The 19,671-nt window shown below is 29.8% G+C and overlaps 1 protein-coding gene across 1 annotated transcript; it reads left to right on the top strand.

Moving 5' to 3' along the window:
- Positions 1 to 5,116: 5,116 nt before the first annotated feature.
- LOC107816526 (putative histone-arginine methyltransferase 1.3) lies at positions 5,117 to 16,638 on the top strand. The gene is made up of 15 exons (XM_075241085.1): positions 5,117 to 5,471; positions 6,370 to 6,432; positions 7,032 to 7,134; positions 8,342 to 8,485; positions 8,697 to 8,800; positions 8,934 to 9,032; positions 9,212 to 9,281; positions 10,854 to 10,950; positions 11,699 to 11,753; positions 12,564 to 12,647; positions 14,134 to 14,211; positions 14,925 to 15,028; positions 15,104 to 15,276; positions 15,393 to 15,523; positions 16,315 to 16,638. The coding sequence occupies exons 1-15, from the start codon at positions 5,283 to 5,285 to the stop codon at positions 16,402 to 16,404; spliced, it is 1,584 nt and encodes a 527-aa protein (XP_075097186.1). The 5' UTR covers positions 5,117 to 5,282; the 3' UTR covers positions 16,405 to 16,638.
- The last annotated feature ends 3,033 nt before the right edge of the window (positions 16,639 to 19,671 follow it).

Below are 19,671 nucleotides of genomic sequence, written 5' to 3'. Positions count from 1 at the left end.
AGTATATAAATTATTTATAAGGTAAGAGAAAAATTAAATCACCAGCAAAAGATATTTTAATAGCAAGAATAATAAATTCATATTAATATTGATGAATCGTGCAAATGAATATTTTATACGTAAATATTACTACAATATTTAGATACAATATGTTCAAATAATTAAGAAAATATTTTTTATGATTAATATTTGAATTGAGTTCAATTAGTTTAAGTTTGAAAGCATAACATAATTTTTTAAAAATATGGTTCAATTAAGAAAATAGAATGATAAAAATTATCTGAATTTGAGATGAGAAAGTTTTTTAATTTATATCTATATTATATTAGAACGAGTGTGGTAAAAATAGATACTAAATTCAAACATGATAATAAAAATTCACATGACATTGTAATAATATTCGGTATTGAATAATATAAAATAAAAAATAAAGAATAAATAGAAAAAAATAAAAATTCAGATTTTTTATCATAGGAAAAGGATAAAACTTATTTAAATTTGAGATGAGAAAGCTTTTATATTATGATAAGAAAAGTCATAATATAAGTCCACATAACTCAAGTCTAATAGTAAAATCAATAACTAAAGATATTGAACATTAAAATAAATTAGAGATAATGTAAGGACATTTATAAACCACAAGTTTATAAAATAAAATAAAGTAAATATACAATACTTAAAAATATTATTAAATTTTAAATAATTTAAAATTTTCAAGCAATATTTTTAAAACAAAATAAATATTTATTTTATAATTAAAAAATTATATATTTATCTTATATTATTAAATAAAAGTAGTTGATAAAGATATTAAATAAAGTTACAAGTTAATAAAAAGCCACATAAAACGTAATAAGACTATATATTAGATTAAAAAAATAGCAAAATTACGTTAAATTATTAGAAATGAAAAGAAAAGACTATTTGAATTTGAGATTAGAATGTTCTTAACACTACGATACAAATTTTCAAATTATGGATAATACCATGAAATTGAAGTATTATTTATGAAAAATAAAACAATAATAAAAAATAAATTTTTAAATTACAAAATAAATTTCTAATATAGGTAATTTTACAAAAATTAAATTTGTATATTACAACTAAAAAAAGAAAGAAAAATTATTTAAAGAAATAAAATGAGAGTGAAAATATTACTACAACATTTAGATTTAATATGTTTAAAAAATTATGAATTTATTTTAATATGATTAATATCTGAATACAGTGCAGTTAGTTTGAGTTTAAACGCATAGCATAATTTTTTGAAAATGTGGTTCAGTTTAGAAAATTAAATGATAAGAATTATTTGAATTTGAGATGAGATTTTTTTGTTTTTGAAAATATTACGTAAATAAATAAAATCACATTAAAAATATTATTACAATATTTAGAAATAATGTGTTCAAAAAAAATTAAGAATTTTTTTCTATGATTAAATAAAATTTTAAAAATATAAAATAAATTTCTAATATTTGTAATCTTACTAATGAAAATTAAAAATTGAATTGTATCTTATAGCTAAAAAGAAATAAAATTTAACTGCATCTAATGCAATATTAATTATAAGAGAACTCAATACATTTGGAACATGATAATCAAATAACTTATATATTAATATTTTATACTAATTAAAAGTTACAATTTAAAACAAAATATGACATTATTTTGGTTATAGGTAAAACATTAATATATAACTAATTAAAATTTATTGTAGGGAAGAGAACGTATATAAAAAAATGGAGGTAGTGAGAGGATACTTATACTTTAAATTAATTTAAAAAATAGATAAAATAAAATTATGAAATTATCTTTAAAAATATTACTGAAAAATTTAAATGATTAAAATATTATGAATAGGAGGATAAAAACATAAAAATATATCAAATTTCAAGAATAAAACATTTATTTTTATTAAATACTATTAACATGATAATAAGCAAGACATTAAGTTAATTGTAAGCTAATAAAAAATTATATGATAATATAATAATATTAAATATTAAATAATACAATAACTACAAGAAAAAACAAAAAGAATTTACGTAAAAATAATGTGATGAATAAGTCATATTTGACTTCCAGATAAAAATAAAGTGATAGTAAGAATTTTATTAAAATAATATGATCTAATGCACTCGAACAAGATAGATCACAATATGACATGTTTAGTATTCATTAATAGCGATAGCGGAATGAAATGCAAGTACCAAAATCAAGGGGTTAGGTTGCTACAAATATATATTAAAAAGATTGGTTGCTCACTACGAGATTTGAACAATAATTTCATATCCGGCTTCATAATTAAATTCTCATATTATATAATTTTTATCTGAGTGGTTTATATTTTAAGGTTATTTGTATATGATTCAAACAACCTACATCGCAATTTGAAATGATTTGTCCGCGCATAGCGCGGGTACTAATACTAGTTATATTAAAAGGAGAGTAGTGAAGCATGAGGTTAACCCAAGTGGCATATTGAGAAAAAGCCACTTGGCATTTTAAAACAAAATATAAATAGATTTTATGACAAAATCTAATATAGATTAACAAGATTATGAGAAAATCAAAATTAAATTGTTCAAGAAATGTTTCTATAGTAAAATTCTATTTAAGGAATATTCTCCCTTCAATTTTGGTTTTCGTTCATGATACATTTCCCAACTCAAGGCTTGTCTATGTGATATTATCCCTTTAATTTAGGTGCCTATTTAATAATATATATATATATAGGCAGAGTAATTATTGATCTGTATTTATATTGTAAAATTTTATTTTTAATAAGATAATGATAATTTACAATGTGGTTAAGCCGAGTTAAGACACATAACAAAATTAGGAATAAGCTAATAAAAATTGCAATAAAATTTTTTGAATTAATAAATTATATTTATATATCTATATCCATAGCCATATTCATATCTATATCAATATTTTTTATATACATAAAATAAGAGGATAGTTTATAATGTAGTTAAATCAAGTGGCAAAATAATAAGAAGTCATTTGGCTTTTAGGATAAAATTAACAATTAATACTTAGAAAAAAATATTATTAATGGAAGTAATTAGTTCAACTCTATCCTAAATTTAACGTAAATCTTCTATATCCTCCTCCTCCTCCTCCTCCTCCTTCTTCTCTGGTTTGTTTTATTTTTCATTTTCACCTTTCATATTTTATAATAGGCTATTATATAACAGACTTACGAAAGTTATAATAAATAATCGTAATACCGAACTTTACATTGGTAGATTACTAAGAAATGTCATATTGTAGATAAAGCCACGTAAGTAAAGTCTAATAGATAAAACAAACAAAAAATTGAAGAATAAAAATAAATTAGAGATAAATAAAATAAATATGTAATACTTAAAAAAAATTGAAATAATTTAAGAATTTAGAGCAATAGTTTAAAATAAAATAAATATTTATGCAAGATAAAAAATTTACATATATTTGGATAATGATATTAAATGAAGTGACAAGTTAATGAAAAACCACATGAAATTGTGATTATACTATATATACAGTTTGAATTATATTTATAATTTGAATTAGTTTAAATAAATAAATTAAATAGCTAGATAATATAATATTATTGATACATTTAAATGATAAAAGAGTCCCAAGTAAGAGGATAAATTGTAAAAATACATTAAATTTCAAGAATGAAAAAAATTATAATTACCGATGATTATTATAAGAAAGATTATCAAAATATCAAGACAGTTGGTAAATTAATAAAAAATCACATGACAGTAGACGATATTAAGTAATGAGTAATACAATAACTATAAGCAAAGAACAAAAAGAAAAAAAAATGTAGAAGGATAAGACATATTTGAACTTGAGATGTAAAACAAAATTTTAGTAAGAATTTTATTAAAATAATATGATTTAATATGCTCAAACAAGATATATCACAACGTGACATATTTAGTATTCTTTAATATTGATAGCGAAATGAAATGCAAGTAAGAAAATTAAGAGATTATGTTGTTGCTAGACTTAAGAAAGTTAAAATAAATAATTGTAATGCCGAACTTAACATTAGTAGATTACTAAAAATGTCATATTGTGGATAAGGCCACGTAACTAAAGTCTGATAGATAAAACAAAAGAAATGGAAGAATAAAAATAAATTAGAGATAAATAAAATAAATATGCAATACTTAAAAAAATTATTGACTAATTGAAATAATTTAAGAATTTAGAGAAATAGTCTAAAAATAAAATAAATATTTATGCAAGATCAAAATTTTACTTATCTATTTATATTATATTTAGATAATGATATTAAATGAAGCGACAAGTTAATGAAAACCACATGAAAATATGATAATACTATATATTAGACTTTAAATATATACTTTGAATTATACTTATACTTTGAATTAGTTTAAATAAATAAATTAAATAGATAGATAATATAATATTATTGATACACTTAAATGATAAAAGAGTCTCGAGTAAGAGGGTAAAGTGTAAAAATACATTAAATTTCAAGAATAAAAAATTATAATTATCGATAATTATTATAAGAAAAATTATCAAGACATTAAGTCAAACTAATAAAAAATCACATGAGAGTAGACAACATTAAGTAATGAGTAATACAATAACTATAAGCAAAGAACAAAAAGAGAAAAAAATGTAGAAAAATAAGATATATTTTAACTTGAGATGTAAAACAAAGTTTTAGTAAGAATTTTATTAAAATAATATGATTTAATTATGTTTAGATCACAACGTGATATGATATTAATTAAGGAACGAGATGCAAGTAATAAAATCAAGAGATTATGTTCTTACAAATTCAAAAAGAAAAAAATAGCTTATCCAGTACAAGATTTGGAAAATGATTTTATGTACTTTTCTTTCTTAATATCTAATGATTATCTATAATTTTTATGTGAAAATTTAATAGTAAAGTTATTTGCACATAACCTAAATAATACAAATTATAATTTGACATACTTTGTGTCCGCGCATCGCGCGGGTGCTAATACTAGTAATAATAAGAAGGTAAAAAAAAGTAGTCTTTTAATTAATTATCCTTAATTATGTTTTTACTACCTCTTAGTATATTCATATTCCTATAAATAATGAATAAAAAAACAAAAAGGAAGAAGGAAAAGATTGCGGCGCCATAAACACACTCCCTCTCAGTCCGACACCACCTTTCACTCTCCACTCAAAACCCTAACTTCGATTCATATGCTAATTTCTATTAATTCTTCGTAATTTTTTTCGAATATCTTTCTCAAAAGTTTGTATTAATGGAGCAAAAACAGAAAGAGCAGAAATTTTTAGTTTCATCTGCATCAATGGTTTTACGTTCTTCGTATTCTATAGTTTTGGAAACCGGTTCGGTTTTTTGTCGGTTCACTTTTCAGTCCGGTTCACCTGAGCTTCGATTTGGTCATGGCTCAAATGACGTCATTTTTGTTAATCTTCAATCTTCCCAGGTAAAATTTTATGTATTTTGTATATATAATTCATTTTTGTTCATGTATGAATATTGAGGATTTAGATAAAAACTAAATTTTTGTTAGAAACGACGTAAACACTACAAATCACAAAATTTCTTAATTTCTTATAGATAATTTTACTGTATGTTTTAGAAACTTCATAAAATACTACATAAAGAACAAAACATTTTAATTAAAAAGGCCATTTGAACCAACTAATCATGTTACTCCGTCCGTCACAATTTACGTGATGCAATCTGACGACTGGGCATGTAGTTTAAGAAAGGAAGAAACATGTAGTCAGTGTGATATTTGTGTTGTTACAAAACATCTTATTAAGGGTAATAGAAAGTTTAAAATTAAATTTAAATATAAAAAGTAAAGAGTATCACGTAAATTGGGATGAAGGGAGTAATTTTTTTAAAACTAGTAAAAATACTATAACTCATAAATTTCATTTAGATAAATCTATTATATATTCGGAAACTACGTTAATATACTATAAAGAACAAAACTTTAAAAGTTGAAAAAGCCATTTGAATAACCAAACCATGTTAATGTTATATATTTGGGATGGATGGTAAGTATGAAGTAATAATAATGATGGTGATCTTTTGGCTCACATTTTCTGCACTTTCTTATACATGAATAACCTTATTGAATTAGTTAAAGTTGTGGTGGGGCTTTCACATTTTGTACATTTTCTCTCACGTTTTCTAGTCAGTAACCAACAGTCAAACAGACTGACCAGTGGTTTTTAGCAGAGAAGTGCAGAAAATGGAGAATAAAACTGAAAACGTGATAATTTTAACTGATGCATGCTCGTTAGGATTTATCTTTAGCTATGTGTTTGAGGGGCATTATCTTAGCCTTGGTTCTTCTTTCATTTTTCCAGTTATTCAAGCTAGGCCCTGCTGACTCTCTATGCATATCTGAAGCTTCTGAAGCCAATAAAGAGGTATGATATATAGAGCATAAGGTCGTATAATATTGTGATACTGGACTGATTAGTTGTTTTTTACCTGCAAATAAACTTAGAATCCTGTTCAGTCCGGTAAGGATTTCTAGAGATGTTGTGATGTTGCAGTACCTTTTGTCAATGCTGATTTTTCTAGTGAATGTTATACCATCAATGGAATCAACAGACTCTTAGGAATGCTTCCACTTCATTTGATTTTGATTAGAATAAAATCTAATTATTAACTACCATAATTACAGTAGCATTAAAAGATTATCTATTAGAATATGCTGCCTGTACGAGTCTCATGCTCATATATTTGTTTGTAGATGATCAAGCACTACTCTGCAATCTGCATAATGCTGAAAACATGTACTACTGCAAACTTGTGTTCGACGTATTATTAATTTAACATGTTGCATTAGGATTACACGGTTATGTATGTGGAAAATATGTGTGTTTGTCAATTGGTATACATCACTTATCTTGTCCTGGAAAATAAGTCAAATGTGCTTATTTTAAATTTCAATTGGAATATGTTTGTGAAATTTGATGTTGTCATATTAATGTTATGCATTAACTTTGGTCTTTTGAACCAGATACCATATTCAAGGGGAATTTCCATTCAATTTAGAAACGAGGAGGAAAGTAGGGCCTTCCATTGTGCATTTGAACAATGGAAGAAGGAAGTGGTTGTTCAAGGTCTGTTTTGATGTATGTCTGCAATTGCTCTGTAACAAGTTTCCATGCTACCTTGTGGAGTAGCCACATTCTCCTTTCCAACAACTGCTGCAGCTTTTCATGTTTGTTCAAGATTTATTTGATTCTTTGCAGTTGTCTAGATATTGTTGTTACTGAGATGCTAGTCTCATGATTCTGTGTGGTGAAATAACACTTGTTTTTTATAGCATTCTCTATGTGACATTTACTTAGATACCAATTTGTGAATGTTTGAAGTGTTGTGGAAAGAATCTTTACTTTTACTGGATTTTGTTTGTGGCTTTTTTTTTTTTTTTTTTTTTTCCGATTGATAAAGGTATTCTATTAAAGTGCAGCAAAGTGCTATTAATCCATTGTCAGTGTTGAGATGGAAGCATAGTTATTGAATTAGATAAATTAGATAGTTACTTTCTTAACATGTCCCGAGGTATTAAGAGCCTTATAATCTGCCAAGTGTTATCAACATTTGATTGGTTATTGTCATCTATTCTACTATGGGTTGCCTTGGATTACTAATTCCTTTGTTGAGTTTTTCTAAAGCACTTACTTTTATTCCCCACAAAAACTACAGTTTAGATACTTGACCTCCTAATAAGAAAAAGCTGGTTTTAGATATTTGATTATGTTTATCATATCAAAAAAGAAAAAAGAAGATATTGACTATGTTTAGCTTAATCTAGGTATACAAAGTCAATATGAAGGTTCAAAAACGTCTTGCCGAGATTCTCCATAAATGTTCTCCTTTTACTATATAATTAATGGTTTTTCTTTCTTTAGCTCGTGTAAATAAAAAGGGAACTGCTCTTGCTGCCATAAGAAAGTAATATGGTTCCTTCCCTTTACCATCTCGGTATCTTATTAATAAAATTTGACCTTATCAAACAAAAAGAAAAGTAATATTGTTCCTGTCAAAAACTTAGGAATGTTTCACCATGACATGTTACTTCCCCATTTTTGATGAATTGATTACGTAAGATCAATGCATTTAAGGACATCTATAGTACTGCTCTACTCAGTGAAGCTAACTGTAGTTACTTAATGAAAAAGAATCTGCGATTTAACTGCTTTTCAGTCTCTTAAGATATTAAACTTTTGTTTCTTACACCACAAGTGGGCTAATGAAATTTTTGATATAAGAATAAATAATGCTGACTTGTGTAAATGTAACTTGTTCTTGTCTTTCTTTCAGAATGTCCTTTGACAAATGGAGCAGTATCAACTTCGAAAAGCAAATTTGATGACAAAATAGAGTCATCTTCTGCCAAAATGTACTTTCACTACTATGGGCAGCTATTGCATCAGCAGAATATGTTGCAGGATTTTGTAAGGACAGGTAGTATTCTGAACTTTAATATTTTCTATGTTTTTCCTCTGGTCATGACCTGGGAATTTCTTTATAGAGGTTCATAGTGTGTCACGAGATGATGTGCTCCCTTTTGTTGCTCCTAGAATATTACGGAACTCTTCTCTTTTTAATTTCTAAAGGATCAAATAGCTAAATCCCACTATGGAGAGTTTGACTTGGCAAGTATGAAAACTTGCAGGAACCTATTATTCTGCTGTTATTGAGAACCGTGCTGATTTTCTTGGTCGCATAGTGGTTGATGTTGGTGCTGGTAGTGGCATTTTGTCATTATTTGCTGCTCAGGTGATCTGTTTGTACCAATGCATCTTGTGTATTTCGATAAATGATATCAACCATGGCACAGCCAGTTATGCTGATATCTCTACTCTCTATCTTTTCTTTTTCCCACCTCTCTACACCCAAAAAAAAATCATAGGCCGGGGCAAAGCATGTTTATGCCATAGAGGCTTCTGAAATGGCCGAATATGCAAGAAAACTTATTGCTGGAAATCCATCACTGAATGAAAGAATTACAGTAAGTGTTCTTTTACTTGTTTAAGCTGACCCCTCTTAATATGGTATTGAGGTGGTGTTTATGGATTGATTCTTCTTTTGTCTTTTCGGTGTCTTTTCAAGTGCTATCCGACTTATTCTTATAGTATCTTGGTAGTGCTTGTTATGCTTTTTTGTAATGTTTCATCCATGTATGTTTAGGTAATCAAAGGAAAGGTTGAAGATGTAGAGTTACCTGAGAAAGCTGATATTTTGATCTCTGAGCCAATGGGTAAGCTTGTCTAGTTAGTTTAATTCATTATAGATCATGTTAACTTCTAAGATGGAGCATTGTGTATACTTTGGTCGTGCTGCAAGTTTGTCAGACTTTAGGTTATTCCCCTGGATTGACGGCTAAGTTATTCATGAAACATCACTATAACTGTATCGGTGTTAATTATTTGATTAAATGTTTGCAAAGCGAGTAAAGATAAGCTTGCCCATTGGCTCAGAGATCAAGAACCTATACTATTAAAGACAGAGAGTATATGAAAGATTAAGACAATGGCAACATCTGATCTGATGAATGCTTGCGCAATCTGTGGACCAAACAAAAATGAAGAGAAGATCCATTTTTCCTATGTGCTAGGAACAATTCCGATTGCCTATAAAAGCTGAGAGCATTAAACACAAATATACATGTCCAGTAGCCAATGCACATCCTAAAAACTAACAAAATACATACTACAAGTGGAGTTGCATTTAAATTTGTATTGCCTGATTATCCACTATTTTCCTTATAGGGTGAAGATTCCTAGTATTCAGCATTTGCTATATTTGTTTTCATATTGTGGAATCTAAAGTCCTATTTTACTACAGACAGCTGCAGCTTTTGCCAGAAACTTCATTCTCAGATGCATCAATCATGAAAGATTTTTTTTTTCTTTTTTCTTTTTGTAATATTTGCATCTGCATCTTATAGCTAACTAAAACAATAGGTTCCTTTTGGCCGTTAAAAATGAGCACTTCTTTTTTAAGTCCAAGAAATAATTTTCTGTTATTTTCTTTCAATTCTGGTTTTCGTTTTAGTTATCTGAACAACATACTTTTGGTTCTGTCACTTATCTCTGTCTTTTTCTTTATAATGAAATGGGAAGTCAAAGTTATAGAGGACTTCAGGAGAGGCTGCTTTGTTCATTACGAGTCAAATGCAGTCCAGCATTTTGCAAAAAAAAGCTGGGTTTGTGTGTAGGTGGAGACAGTGTTATCAAAGGCGAAAAGCTCTAAAAAGCAATGTAGATCTATTAGGGTCTTAAGTGCAAAGCGCACTTAAAGTGTGGGCTTTAGTAAAAAAAGGCGCGACTATGGGAAAAAATAAAATATATATGTTATTCAAAAACAAAGTAACCGATTCATTTATAATGTTTTCCTTTACACTAATATGTTTATTTTCTGATTATATTTGCTGTTTAGTGCCACTTGATTCCCAATACAATTCATGGGCAATGAGGGGCATGTCTTAGTTCCTTGCCTTACTCTGAAGCGCAGCTTAAGAGAAACGCCCTCCTTGAGCTTTTCTAAGCTTCAGGGCTTAAGCACTCCTTAAATGAGCCTTTGACAACACAGGGCGGAGAAGAAGAAAAGAAGGGCTATCATCTATTTACCTGGACATTCTTTCTTTGCTCGTGATATGAATTTTGTTGAGTTCTCTTTTCAGTTCAAGCAAAAAATAGGATTGCAATCTTCCAAAATATGGTAGAACGTGTTAATCCAGAATAACCAGAATGCAATGAATATTCTATTCATTGCAAAAGGGACATGCTTAAACCTGCTGAGTGTGTGATGCAGTGCTTATACCTTACAGGTACTTTGTTAGTTAATGAAAGAATGTTGGAGTCCTACGTGATTGCAAGAGACCGATTTCTTGTTCAAAATGGAAAAATGTTTCCTGGTGTTGGAAGGTAATTTTATTTCTTGTCAGCACATTGAGGAGCCTTGCCTTGTCAAATCAATGATGATGTCTGCAATTTTCTTGTAAGGATTTGTTCTCATAGTCATTTCGCTCAACTGTTCTTTGTTTTTATCCCATCAAATGTCTCTGTCATGCCAAATAATTTGAAGCTAATATTCTTCATTAAATTGTTATTTTACTGTCTTATCTTTCTGGCATATTGAGTGTGCTGCTAATTTAGAAATGAAATGTGAAATTAATATTAGTGTTAGATATAATATCTCAACTTTTGCTTGTGAGTTGCATTGGTAATGATTATTTGCTTCATCTTGAGTAGCGCAGCTTGTTCCTTAAATGGATTAGTTTAGGAGATTGGAGTATGTTGATATAACTAATTGACCCACAGTTTCAACTATCCGCTCTAGTTTTGTTTTCTCAGGGTATTATATGAACTTTCAAGCTTAATTCTCAGTCTCGTCTGGTGTGTATATATGTTGGCTGCCAGTTCCCCCTTTATTCTTTCTAAAGATCTTCTTTCCCCTTTTGCACATGTTTACTTGATTACTCATAGCATTTGGGCTGAATCTAATGCATATTTCCTTCCTTTATTGGTTGCATTTACATATTTCTGCACGAATTCCATCAAGTGTCTTAGCATGCATTACATAAACCAGCATGTAACCGTTTTATTTCATTTGTTTCGTCTCGGATATGATGTTATCACCATTTTTAGCTTATGTTTCCTTTTACTCTTGTAGAATACACATGGCACCATTTAGTGACGAATATTTGTATATGGAAATAGCAAATAAGGTACACACTGGATCATATCACCTTTTTTCTTGATCTTGGAGTAGTTCTGTTCTAAAATTTTCTCCTTTCTTCTCTGGATCCCCTTCATGTTCCCCTCCTCCAACCAAGAGAAAGAGAGGAAAGAAAACCGCAGCTCCTTCTCTTCAGGGAAGGAAGATTGATGGATACTATGTTTTCTTCCATATTAAGTGTTTTGATTGATTTAAGAGGTTTGTTGAGGCGTAGTAGTAGTTGAGGTGGATAGTGTTCATTTGTAATTGTGGTGTTCCCAGAGAAGATTCTGAAACTTTTCTTGAATGCACTGTAGCCCTCCTGTAAAAGTTGTTCTTTTGCAGTTTTGCCAGTGAAAAGTACTGAAATTTTGTTCATCTGCGCTCTTAAGAGAATGAGACCTCGATTGCTAACGGAATATCTTATGAATCTGTGGCTGGGTAGATATGAGGATAAGATAGAAGCAAACTGAATGCCATCTAAATTCAGTGTGACAAGTAGAACTTTTGGTATTCAAGCTTTAACATCACCGTGGCTGTCTGTTGAATCTTCATTGTCTTTCCTTTTTCTTTTTAACAAGTTTTAATGATTCAGGCAAGTTATTGGCAAAAATCTCATTGTCCAAAACCTTTATCCAATTACTACTAGCATTTACCACTAGCTTCTACAAATATCTGATAGGCTGCACTTGGACTTTCTTTTGCTTTTATATGCTTTATTTCGTCCTTTTGGATTATATGATTTAGTTACCATTGTTTTCATTATCTTTTTGAACTGCCAGACAATATCTTGATATTACTTTTATTCCTTGTCATCCAGGCGACCTTTTGGCAGCAACAAAACTACTTTGGGGTTGATTTGACACCTTTGCACGGATCTGCTTACCAAGGATACTTTTCTCAGGTCAATATCCTATAGATTAGGAACTTTTGACTTGGACTGGCTTTAATGACTATACTTGTCTGATCTCTGAATACTTCACTTTGACTTGGCAGCATTTTTAGGGCTTTCTTAAATGTTTCATTTTCCTGCTGTATGGAATTCTCTTATTGATTAGTTACTTGTACTTCTAAAAGTGCAATCTGTGCTACAATATCCAATTTGTATTATGGAATCTTCAGAAATAAGGGTGTTTCAGAAGTGTCACTTTTGTTTGACTTCCATGTATCTAGAATATCCCTACATGTATTTGGTGGTCAGTTTGGAAGGAGAAAAACTGTTCTCTTTAGATGTCTTGAGGGTAAAAAACAAGTCTAGATTATACAAGTCTCACTTATCAAAGAAAGAAATAGAAAAGGAAATTAAAAAACATTTGTCTGGAATATGTCCACATATCAATGGTCACTGCATTACTTGCTTAGGTGCTGAAAGGGGGGGGGGGGGGGCATATTTGTTTTGAAAGCTTGCGCCAGTGTTAAATCCATCCGTTCGTTTTTTGGCATGTATGAGAGCGCTGTATTTTGTATTGGCTTTTCAGATATTTTCTTGGGTTTTAGAAACTCCCAAAAATGCTCCTTGAAAGTTCATTATACTGACACATATTATGTATTCTTCTTCTTTTTTCCCCTCCTCTTGAGTGTGTGGAGGCTTGGGCTTATTCAAAGTCAATGTTTTAAGAAGAAACTATTTTGATTGGCTGTGTTAATCATCTAAAAGTTTATTTATTATAGAGGGAAATTAAAAGATGCCCCTTCACGTGAGGGCTAGATTCGCTCTCACTCTCTCGCCAAGCATGTGAAAATGTTTTTTTGTTGATGTGTAGATGTGATACCAAACTCAAGACCTCTGCCTGATTTAATACCATGTTAAATTGCTTCAAACGCCTCATCAAGAAGTTTTAAGTTATTGGAGAGGGGACATTTCTATTTATTTTGTTATGTCTTTAACATTTTCTAGTGGGAAGTTGATTGAAGGAACTTGAAAGATCCAGATGCTATAAAGTATGCTAGGTTACTAGTTTGATCTAGGCAATAGTCCTACCAAATCTAACTTAACGCTTAAAATGTGTCTAACCAATCAATATGACACATAAGACATAAGAAAAAAGCGTTAGTGAGGGGTATTATCTTAGTTCAATATGAATATATGGTAGGAGGGACTACTTGTTTTTTTCTGTCCAAAATATTGAACTGGTGAATGAATCAATTAGTTTCTTATTCAAATGCAATAAACCAGCTACTTTTAATTTAATAATTTGGCTTCTAAGATGCAATAGGTGTAATTTATTCAGGAAAAAGAAATGCAATAGATGTACTTGTTAGCCAAAGATTTTGTGTATTTGTGATTTATAGTCAAAGCTTAAATATTAGATAAAGTTTTGGTTGTGGTATGCATCCTTCTGACTCATACTCTTTTTCCATTTTCTTTGGATATTCTTGTCCTTTTGCAGCCAGTTGTTGATGCTTTCGATCCTAGGTTATTGGTAGCTCCTGCAGTGTCCCATGTGATAAACTTCAATTCCATAAAGGTATTATCAATCAACATTTTATTCTATATGACGTAAAAAGAAGTGACAATGCATTCTGTATTCTGAGTAGGCCTACTATTCCTTTTCTTTTCCTTCTGATACTGGAAAAGGACTATTATTAAAGTATGGCAATGGTTGAATAAGAAAAAAATTTACTGACTCGGGGGTCACTTGGTTAAAATGTAAAGGAAATGAACGGGGAGGAAACTATACAGATACTGTTTCCTAGTGCGTAGTTCTGAGTAAAAATGCACTGCAGATTAGGTCTTTCTCTGTCCATAGCAGTTATTTTAAAAAATATCTTTAAAGTAAAAGATGTACTCTCCTTTCTTTATATGAAAATTGAATAAGGCTTCACAGAGATTCAGTTTCAGGATTCAAGATAGTATACTAACATTTGATGGATAATCATGAAAAGAAATAAATTTGACATAAACACAAGGTAGCGGTAACTTTTAGGTGTAAAGTATGCTTTTCCAATCTACTTCTGATATGCTTTCCATTTATATTTAATCTTTATGATATTCTTGAAATGAACAAAAAATGTATTTACCGTGGAGTGGGAGGTGTTAATGAAGGGAAGATTTAGCTGAAGTGAAATTACTCTTTTAACTGTGCGTTATCAGATTTGTTGAATAAGTAACACAGATTGTGGGCACTAAACTCTATCCAGAAGTTGTTGAAACATGATATTTCCTGCATCTATATTACAGGAAGAAGATTTATATGAAATTGACATCCCGTTGAGATTTCTGTCTTCTGTTAGCACTAGAATTCATGGGCTGGCTTGCTGGTTTGATGTACTTTTTAATGGAAGGTAAACTTTTTCATCCCCTTGGTTCTGGCACTTGGGCTTTTTCCTTTTGTTGCTAAATCTTTCCTCTTTCTGCAGCACTGTGCAAAGGTGGCTGACCACTGCTCCGGGTGCAGCAACAACTCATTGGTATCAGCTTCGGTGTGTCTTACCACAACCACTTTATGTCATGCCGGGACAGGAGATAACTGGTCGGCTTCACCTAGTTGCCCATAAGGCACAAAGTTATACCATTTACCTAACATTGTCAGGTAGGTCTTTATTATGGTTATTTGCAACATGTCCATCATGTCTGGTCTCTAATTCCTATCCAGTCAAGATTTGCTTATGTTTCTTCAAGAATCTAACATGTCATTAATTTGAATAGCTCTTGTTGGAGATATGCTCCAAACGTCATCTGTTAAACTTGATCTGAAGGAACCGTATTACCGGATGTCCCAGCCCCAGGCATATTCATTAGCACAAGATCAACAACCTAATCAGCTATTACAAACACAGGTATTGCAGATTTCGTAATCACAATTTTCGCTGTCAGCCCTCCTCTGCCCCCCCCCCCTGTCTAGGTTTTCTTGATGTACATAAGCTTTTAGTGATGCTTTGAAATTATTTGAGGTGTAGAGATTCTTACTAAATTCTTTTGAGCCACACCTTTACAGTGGTAGTTTTAGGCTTCAGTTTTTTATAATAACAAACGATGGCGTGAGTTGAGCCACGTCACGAGCCTACTTGAGCTTGCTGTCTGTTTACACTTGCTTGATCTAATTCATTTTTCTTAAACTTCTTTTTTCTTATGAGCCTCATCTAAAAGTTCAAGTTGTTAAGTAGAGAAGGGTAGAGGAGCGGACCCATTATCCACCAAATTTTGAACCATGTGCCCATAGCCCTCAGGATTTCTTGATTATTAAAAAAAAGGTTTAAGTTGTTAAAGAGCTGCCACCTTATTTACTTTAGTCTGCAACACGCCACATCATGTGCGATCCCAACTATGTTTCTTGGCAAAGCACTAGGAATTTGTTTTGACAATGGGTAGCACGAGATTTGAATTCCGGACCTCTGCATGTTTTATCACCATGTTAAAGTTTGTAACTGTCTTCTCTAAAAGCTTAAATTGTTAAAGAGAGCACATGTTAGTTTTATTTTAAATTTGCAACAAAAGCTTTAATACATGATTTTAACTTTTAGAGAGCATGATATCCAGTATTTGTAGGCTGGCTTACAAGCAAGATTTATTTGTTACCTTTTATTGCTGTTAGTGATAGCTCAAGTTTTACCTTTTCTATCTTGAACAGGACATAGAATTACCATCTCGAGATGAAGATGGCTCAATCCTGATGCAACCACCTTCCCCAAATTCAGGCGCTGATCTACATTCACTTTGATATTAAAACCCAACCCTGTGAATGTGCATCTCGACGCGCTCTTGTATGTGTAACATTATAAGTGTCTTGGCTAAGCTATGGTCCAAGTTCTAACTTGAATAATTTACCATTTACATCTTCGATTGACATTGCAGACTGCATGTTGAATGCTTCCATATTAAACTTCATATATGTGGCTATTTGAGCTGTGCAGTAATATATATACTCACCAGTTTTATTGGTACAGTTTCTCAATTTCCTTCTTTCCTTATGGCGTTTGGACATTCAAATGCCATTTACGTGACCTTTTGTTTGGGTTTGGCATCGTTGTTAGCTATGTTGCTCGGAACCTCCAAAATGTCTCCACTCTTATGTGGATCTTTGAAAAGTAATGCATTTTTGGAGGTTTTGATACGTGTGCATGATATTTTTGGAGAATCCAAGCAACATAGGTTGTTACTATACATGTGGTTGGTAAAAAACTAAAAGGTACAAGATAGAAATTGGTTGGTGTATTTCCTTTTGGTGGACATACTAACAATCCAATTTGGAGGGGGTACTAAAATGTGTATTAGAGCAAACTACCCCAAATGTGTATTCAATTTTTTGCAAAAACTGAAATTTCTATAACATATGATTAATTTTTATAATAGTTATTATAGAGCTCCTTGTGCAATACATCAAGAAACTCTTTTAACTTTTGACGTCTTTTTTTACATAGCTACATCCTGCAATAGTGCAATCCCATTGAAAAAGAATCACTCTAGTGTTCAATTTCTTTTTTAGTTTCATTAAATGAATTTTCATACAAATTTCATTATTCAAAATTGTCAAAATGGAATTTTGAGATAATTCTTCGGAATATGTAAGTGAATCTGGAATGTTGAGCAAAAACTGGATCTTTAGAATTTTTTTTATTAAATAAAAACATGGCAACCTCCTAACAATGCCAGTGGAAATATTGACTCTAGCTGTGATCCTTTCCCATTAAATCTATCTCAAACAAGTAAAAGATTTTAATGACAACAACGTTCTCTTTTTGAACAAATTTCGAGTTTGATCTAGCTATAAGAACACAATACACATATCACACACACACACACGTTAGAACTTACAGCTAGTTTGGATTGTTGTTACGTGTCGTTTCATAATGCATCGTATTGTATTGCATTGCATTGTACTGTATTGTTTGATAAATATAATGTTTGGATAACGTTTGCCGTCGTTTCATCATGTCATACACCAACAATATGAAAAATAAACTTGCAACGTTACTAAGAAAAAAAAATATGAAATATAATTATTATATAAAAAAGTAGGGTGAATGATAAAATATGATTAATTAATAATAAGGAAGGGCAAGATGAGAGAAAAAAGTACAATAAATTCCGCCATTCCAGAAATTCCATAAAGTACAACTTTTCAGAGTTAATGATAGGATACAACAAAATTTAAATAACAGTCAAAATAAATATTATATTTGAAGTAACAATACGACACCATACAATAAGTAATAACCGTCTAAACAAGCGGTTAGAACCATACCGCAGACAAAAGCTTAGTATTTAAGTAAAGAAAAGTTGAGATACCAAACAGTCAAACACTGTTGATCCAATGCAAAAGTTTTTTTACACGAATCAATATATATATAAGTTAAACTCAAATCCTAGTCCTGAAACAACTAGGATATATATCGTTTGTCAAGCAAGAAACCATTTACTGGTACAAAAAGGAAACCCAATAAACAATTTACGGGAATTATTTAAATTTACTAGTCTTAGAGTACGCGCGTTGCGCGTGCTACCCTACCTCAATAAATATAATATTTTAATTACATAATTTTTATATTATTATAGTTTAAGTTATCAAAAATAAAAGGTAAAGTTAAAAATTGTAAGTTTCTAAAAATGATAATTGTTGATCCTATTTAGCTAACTCAAAAAAGAAGAAGAAAGAAACTCTATCCCATATAAGTGCTTAATGATCTCATTCAGTTGACAAAAGACGCCTTCTTTTTGCTCACGAGCAAAATGTAATTTGTTCTATTTCTTTAATATATAAGAAATACCATAAGAATTATTTTCAACATATTAAAAAAAATAAATTACTATCACAAAAAGTAAATTCAACTGCTACATTTTAATTAATCTACTCTTTTTGTTTTTAACTTTCCATGTATCATGAAATTATATGTATAAATTTATTCAAGAGTGTTATAGAATTTTGCAGTTGATGCTTATTACTATACTATAATCGATTTTGCATTAATTTTTATTCATTCCACCACAAATGCTATTCCTATAAAAAAAAAAATCTAATTTTTGCATCTAAAATTTGTCAACTGAAAAAAAGGGTTTACTTATATGATGAATTTGGAAAGAAATTGAATGGGATTTATGTTTTTAATTTGTTAATTCAAAATTTTAATATTAATTCTTATTAAAATAAATGATTTAATTTTTGTTGATTGAAATTAATAATACTAACTCACTACAAGTTTTAAATCTTTGACTATAGTTATAATTTTATTTAGAATTATATTTTTCAAGAATAATAAATCAATCTAATATTTAAGTTTGGATATTTGTATTTGCAAAGTTATTCGTGTTTTTTTAACTATTGCCAACAGGCCAACACTTCTCTCTCTCTTATGTTTTTATAGTTACTTGTTGAAATTATTGAGGTGTAATTAATATTATAGTATGAGATAAATTATACAAATTAATATTAATAATTAATCACTCTCTCATATTTATTTGAAAAGTCTTGTTCATGTCTACAATGGTTTCCATCATCTAACTTTGTGGCATTTATATTTTTCCTCCTCGTAATAGCATAAGTAACATTAAGTTGGTCTATATAAGGAAAACCACATAAATTAGTAACATTTTTTAAACGCACGTACCACTAATATTGGGGTTGTTGATAGTTTTTCCTTTTTTTTTTTTTAACAATTTATTTTTCAATTGATTTTAATGTCCTAATTAATATTAGGATTTCTTACCTAGTTCAAACAAGGAAGAATTTAAATCACAAAATTTAGTTGATCTAAAATTTCTAAATATTAGGAAACAATTTTAAATGTCGATTTTGTCCAATATTAACTCTATTTTAAAGGGATAAAAAAGGCGAACGATATTTCGCTAAAGACCTTCGTTCTTTTAATATAGTATAGATAAGCAGTATTGCACAGTAGAAGGTTCTAGAAACGACATAAAAATTATGAAATTAATTAAAAATTATAGCACATCTGGTCCATCAACCAAGATGAGATTAGACGAACTTCTT

Source organism: Nicotiana tabacum, chromosome 20, assembly GCF_000715075.1.
Source record: "Nicotiana tabacum cultivar K326 chromosome 20, ASM71507v2, whole genome shotgun sequence".
In the NCBI taxonomy this organism is placed as follows: Eukaryota; Viridiplantae; Streptophyta; class Magnoliopsida; order Solanales; family Solanaceae; genus Nicotiana; species Nicotiana tabacum.
Note: the sequence above shows the minus strand (reverse complement) of the source record. Positions and strands in the feature narration are given on the sequence as shown.

Excerpts from the sequence above, each read along its gene's own strand:
- LOC107816526 (XM_075241085.1), top strand. The coding sequence starts at position 5,283 with ATGGAGCAAAAACAGAAAGAGCAGAAATTTTTAGTTTCATCTGCATCA. Across the intron at positions 5,472-6,369 it reads TTAATCTTCAATCTTCCCAG|TTATTCAAGCTAGGCCCTGC; the intron begins GTAAAATTTTAT and ends TCATTTTTCCAG. Across the intron at positions 12,648-14,133 it reads ACCAAGGATACTTTTCTCAG|CCAGTTGTTGATGCTTTCGA; the intron begins GTCAATATCCTA and ends GTCCTTTTGCAG.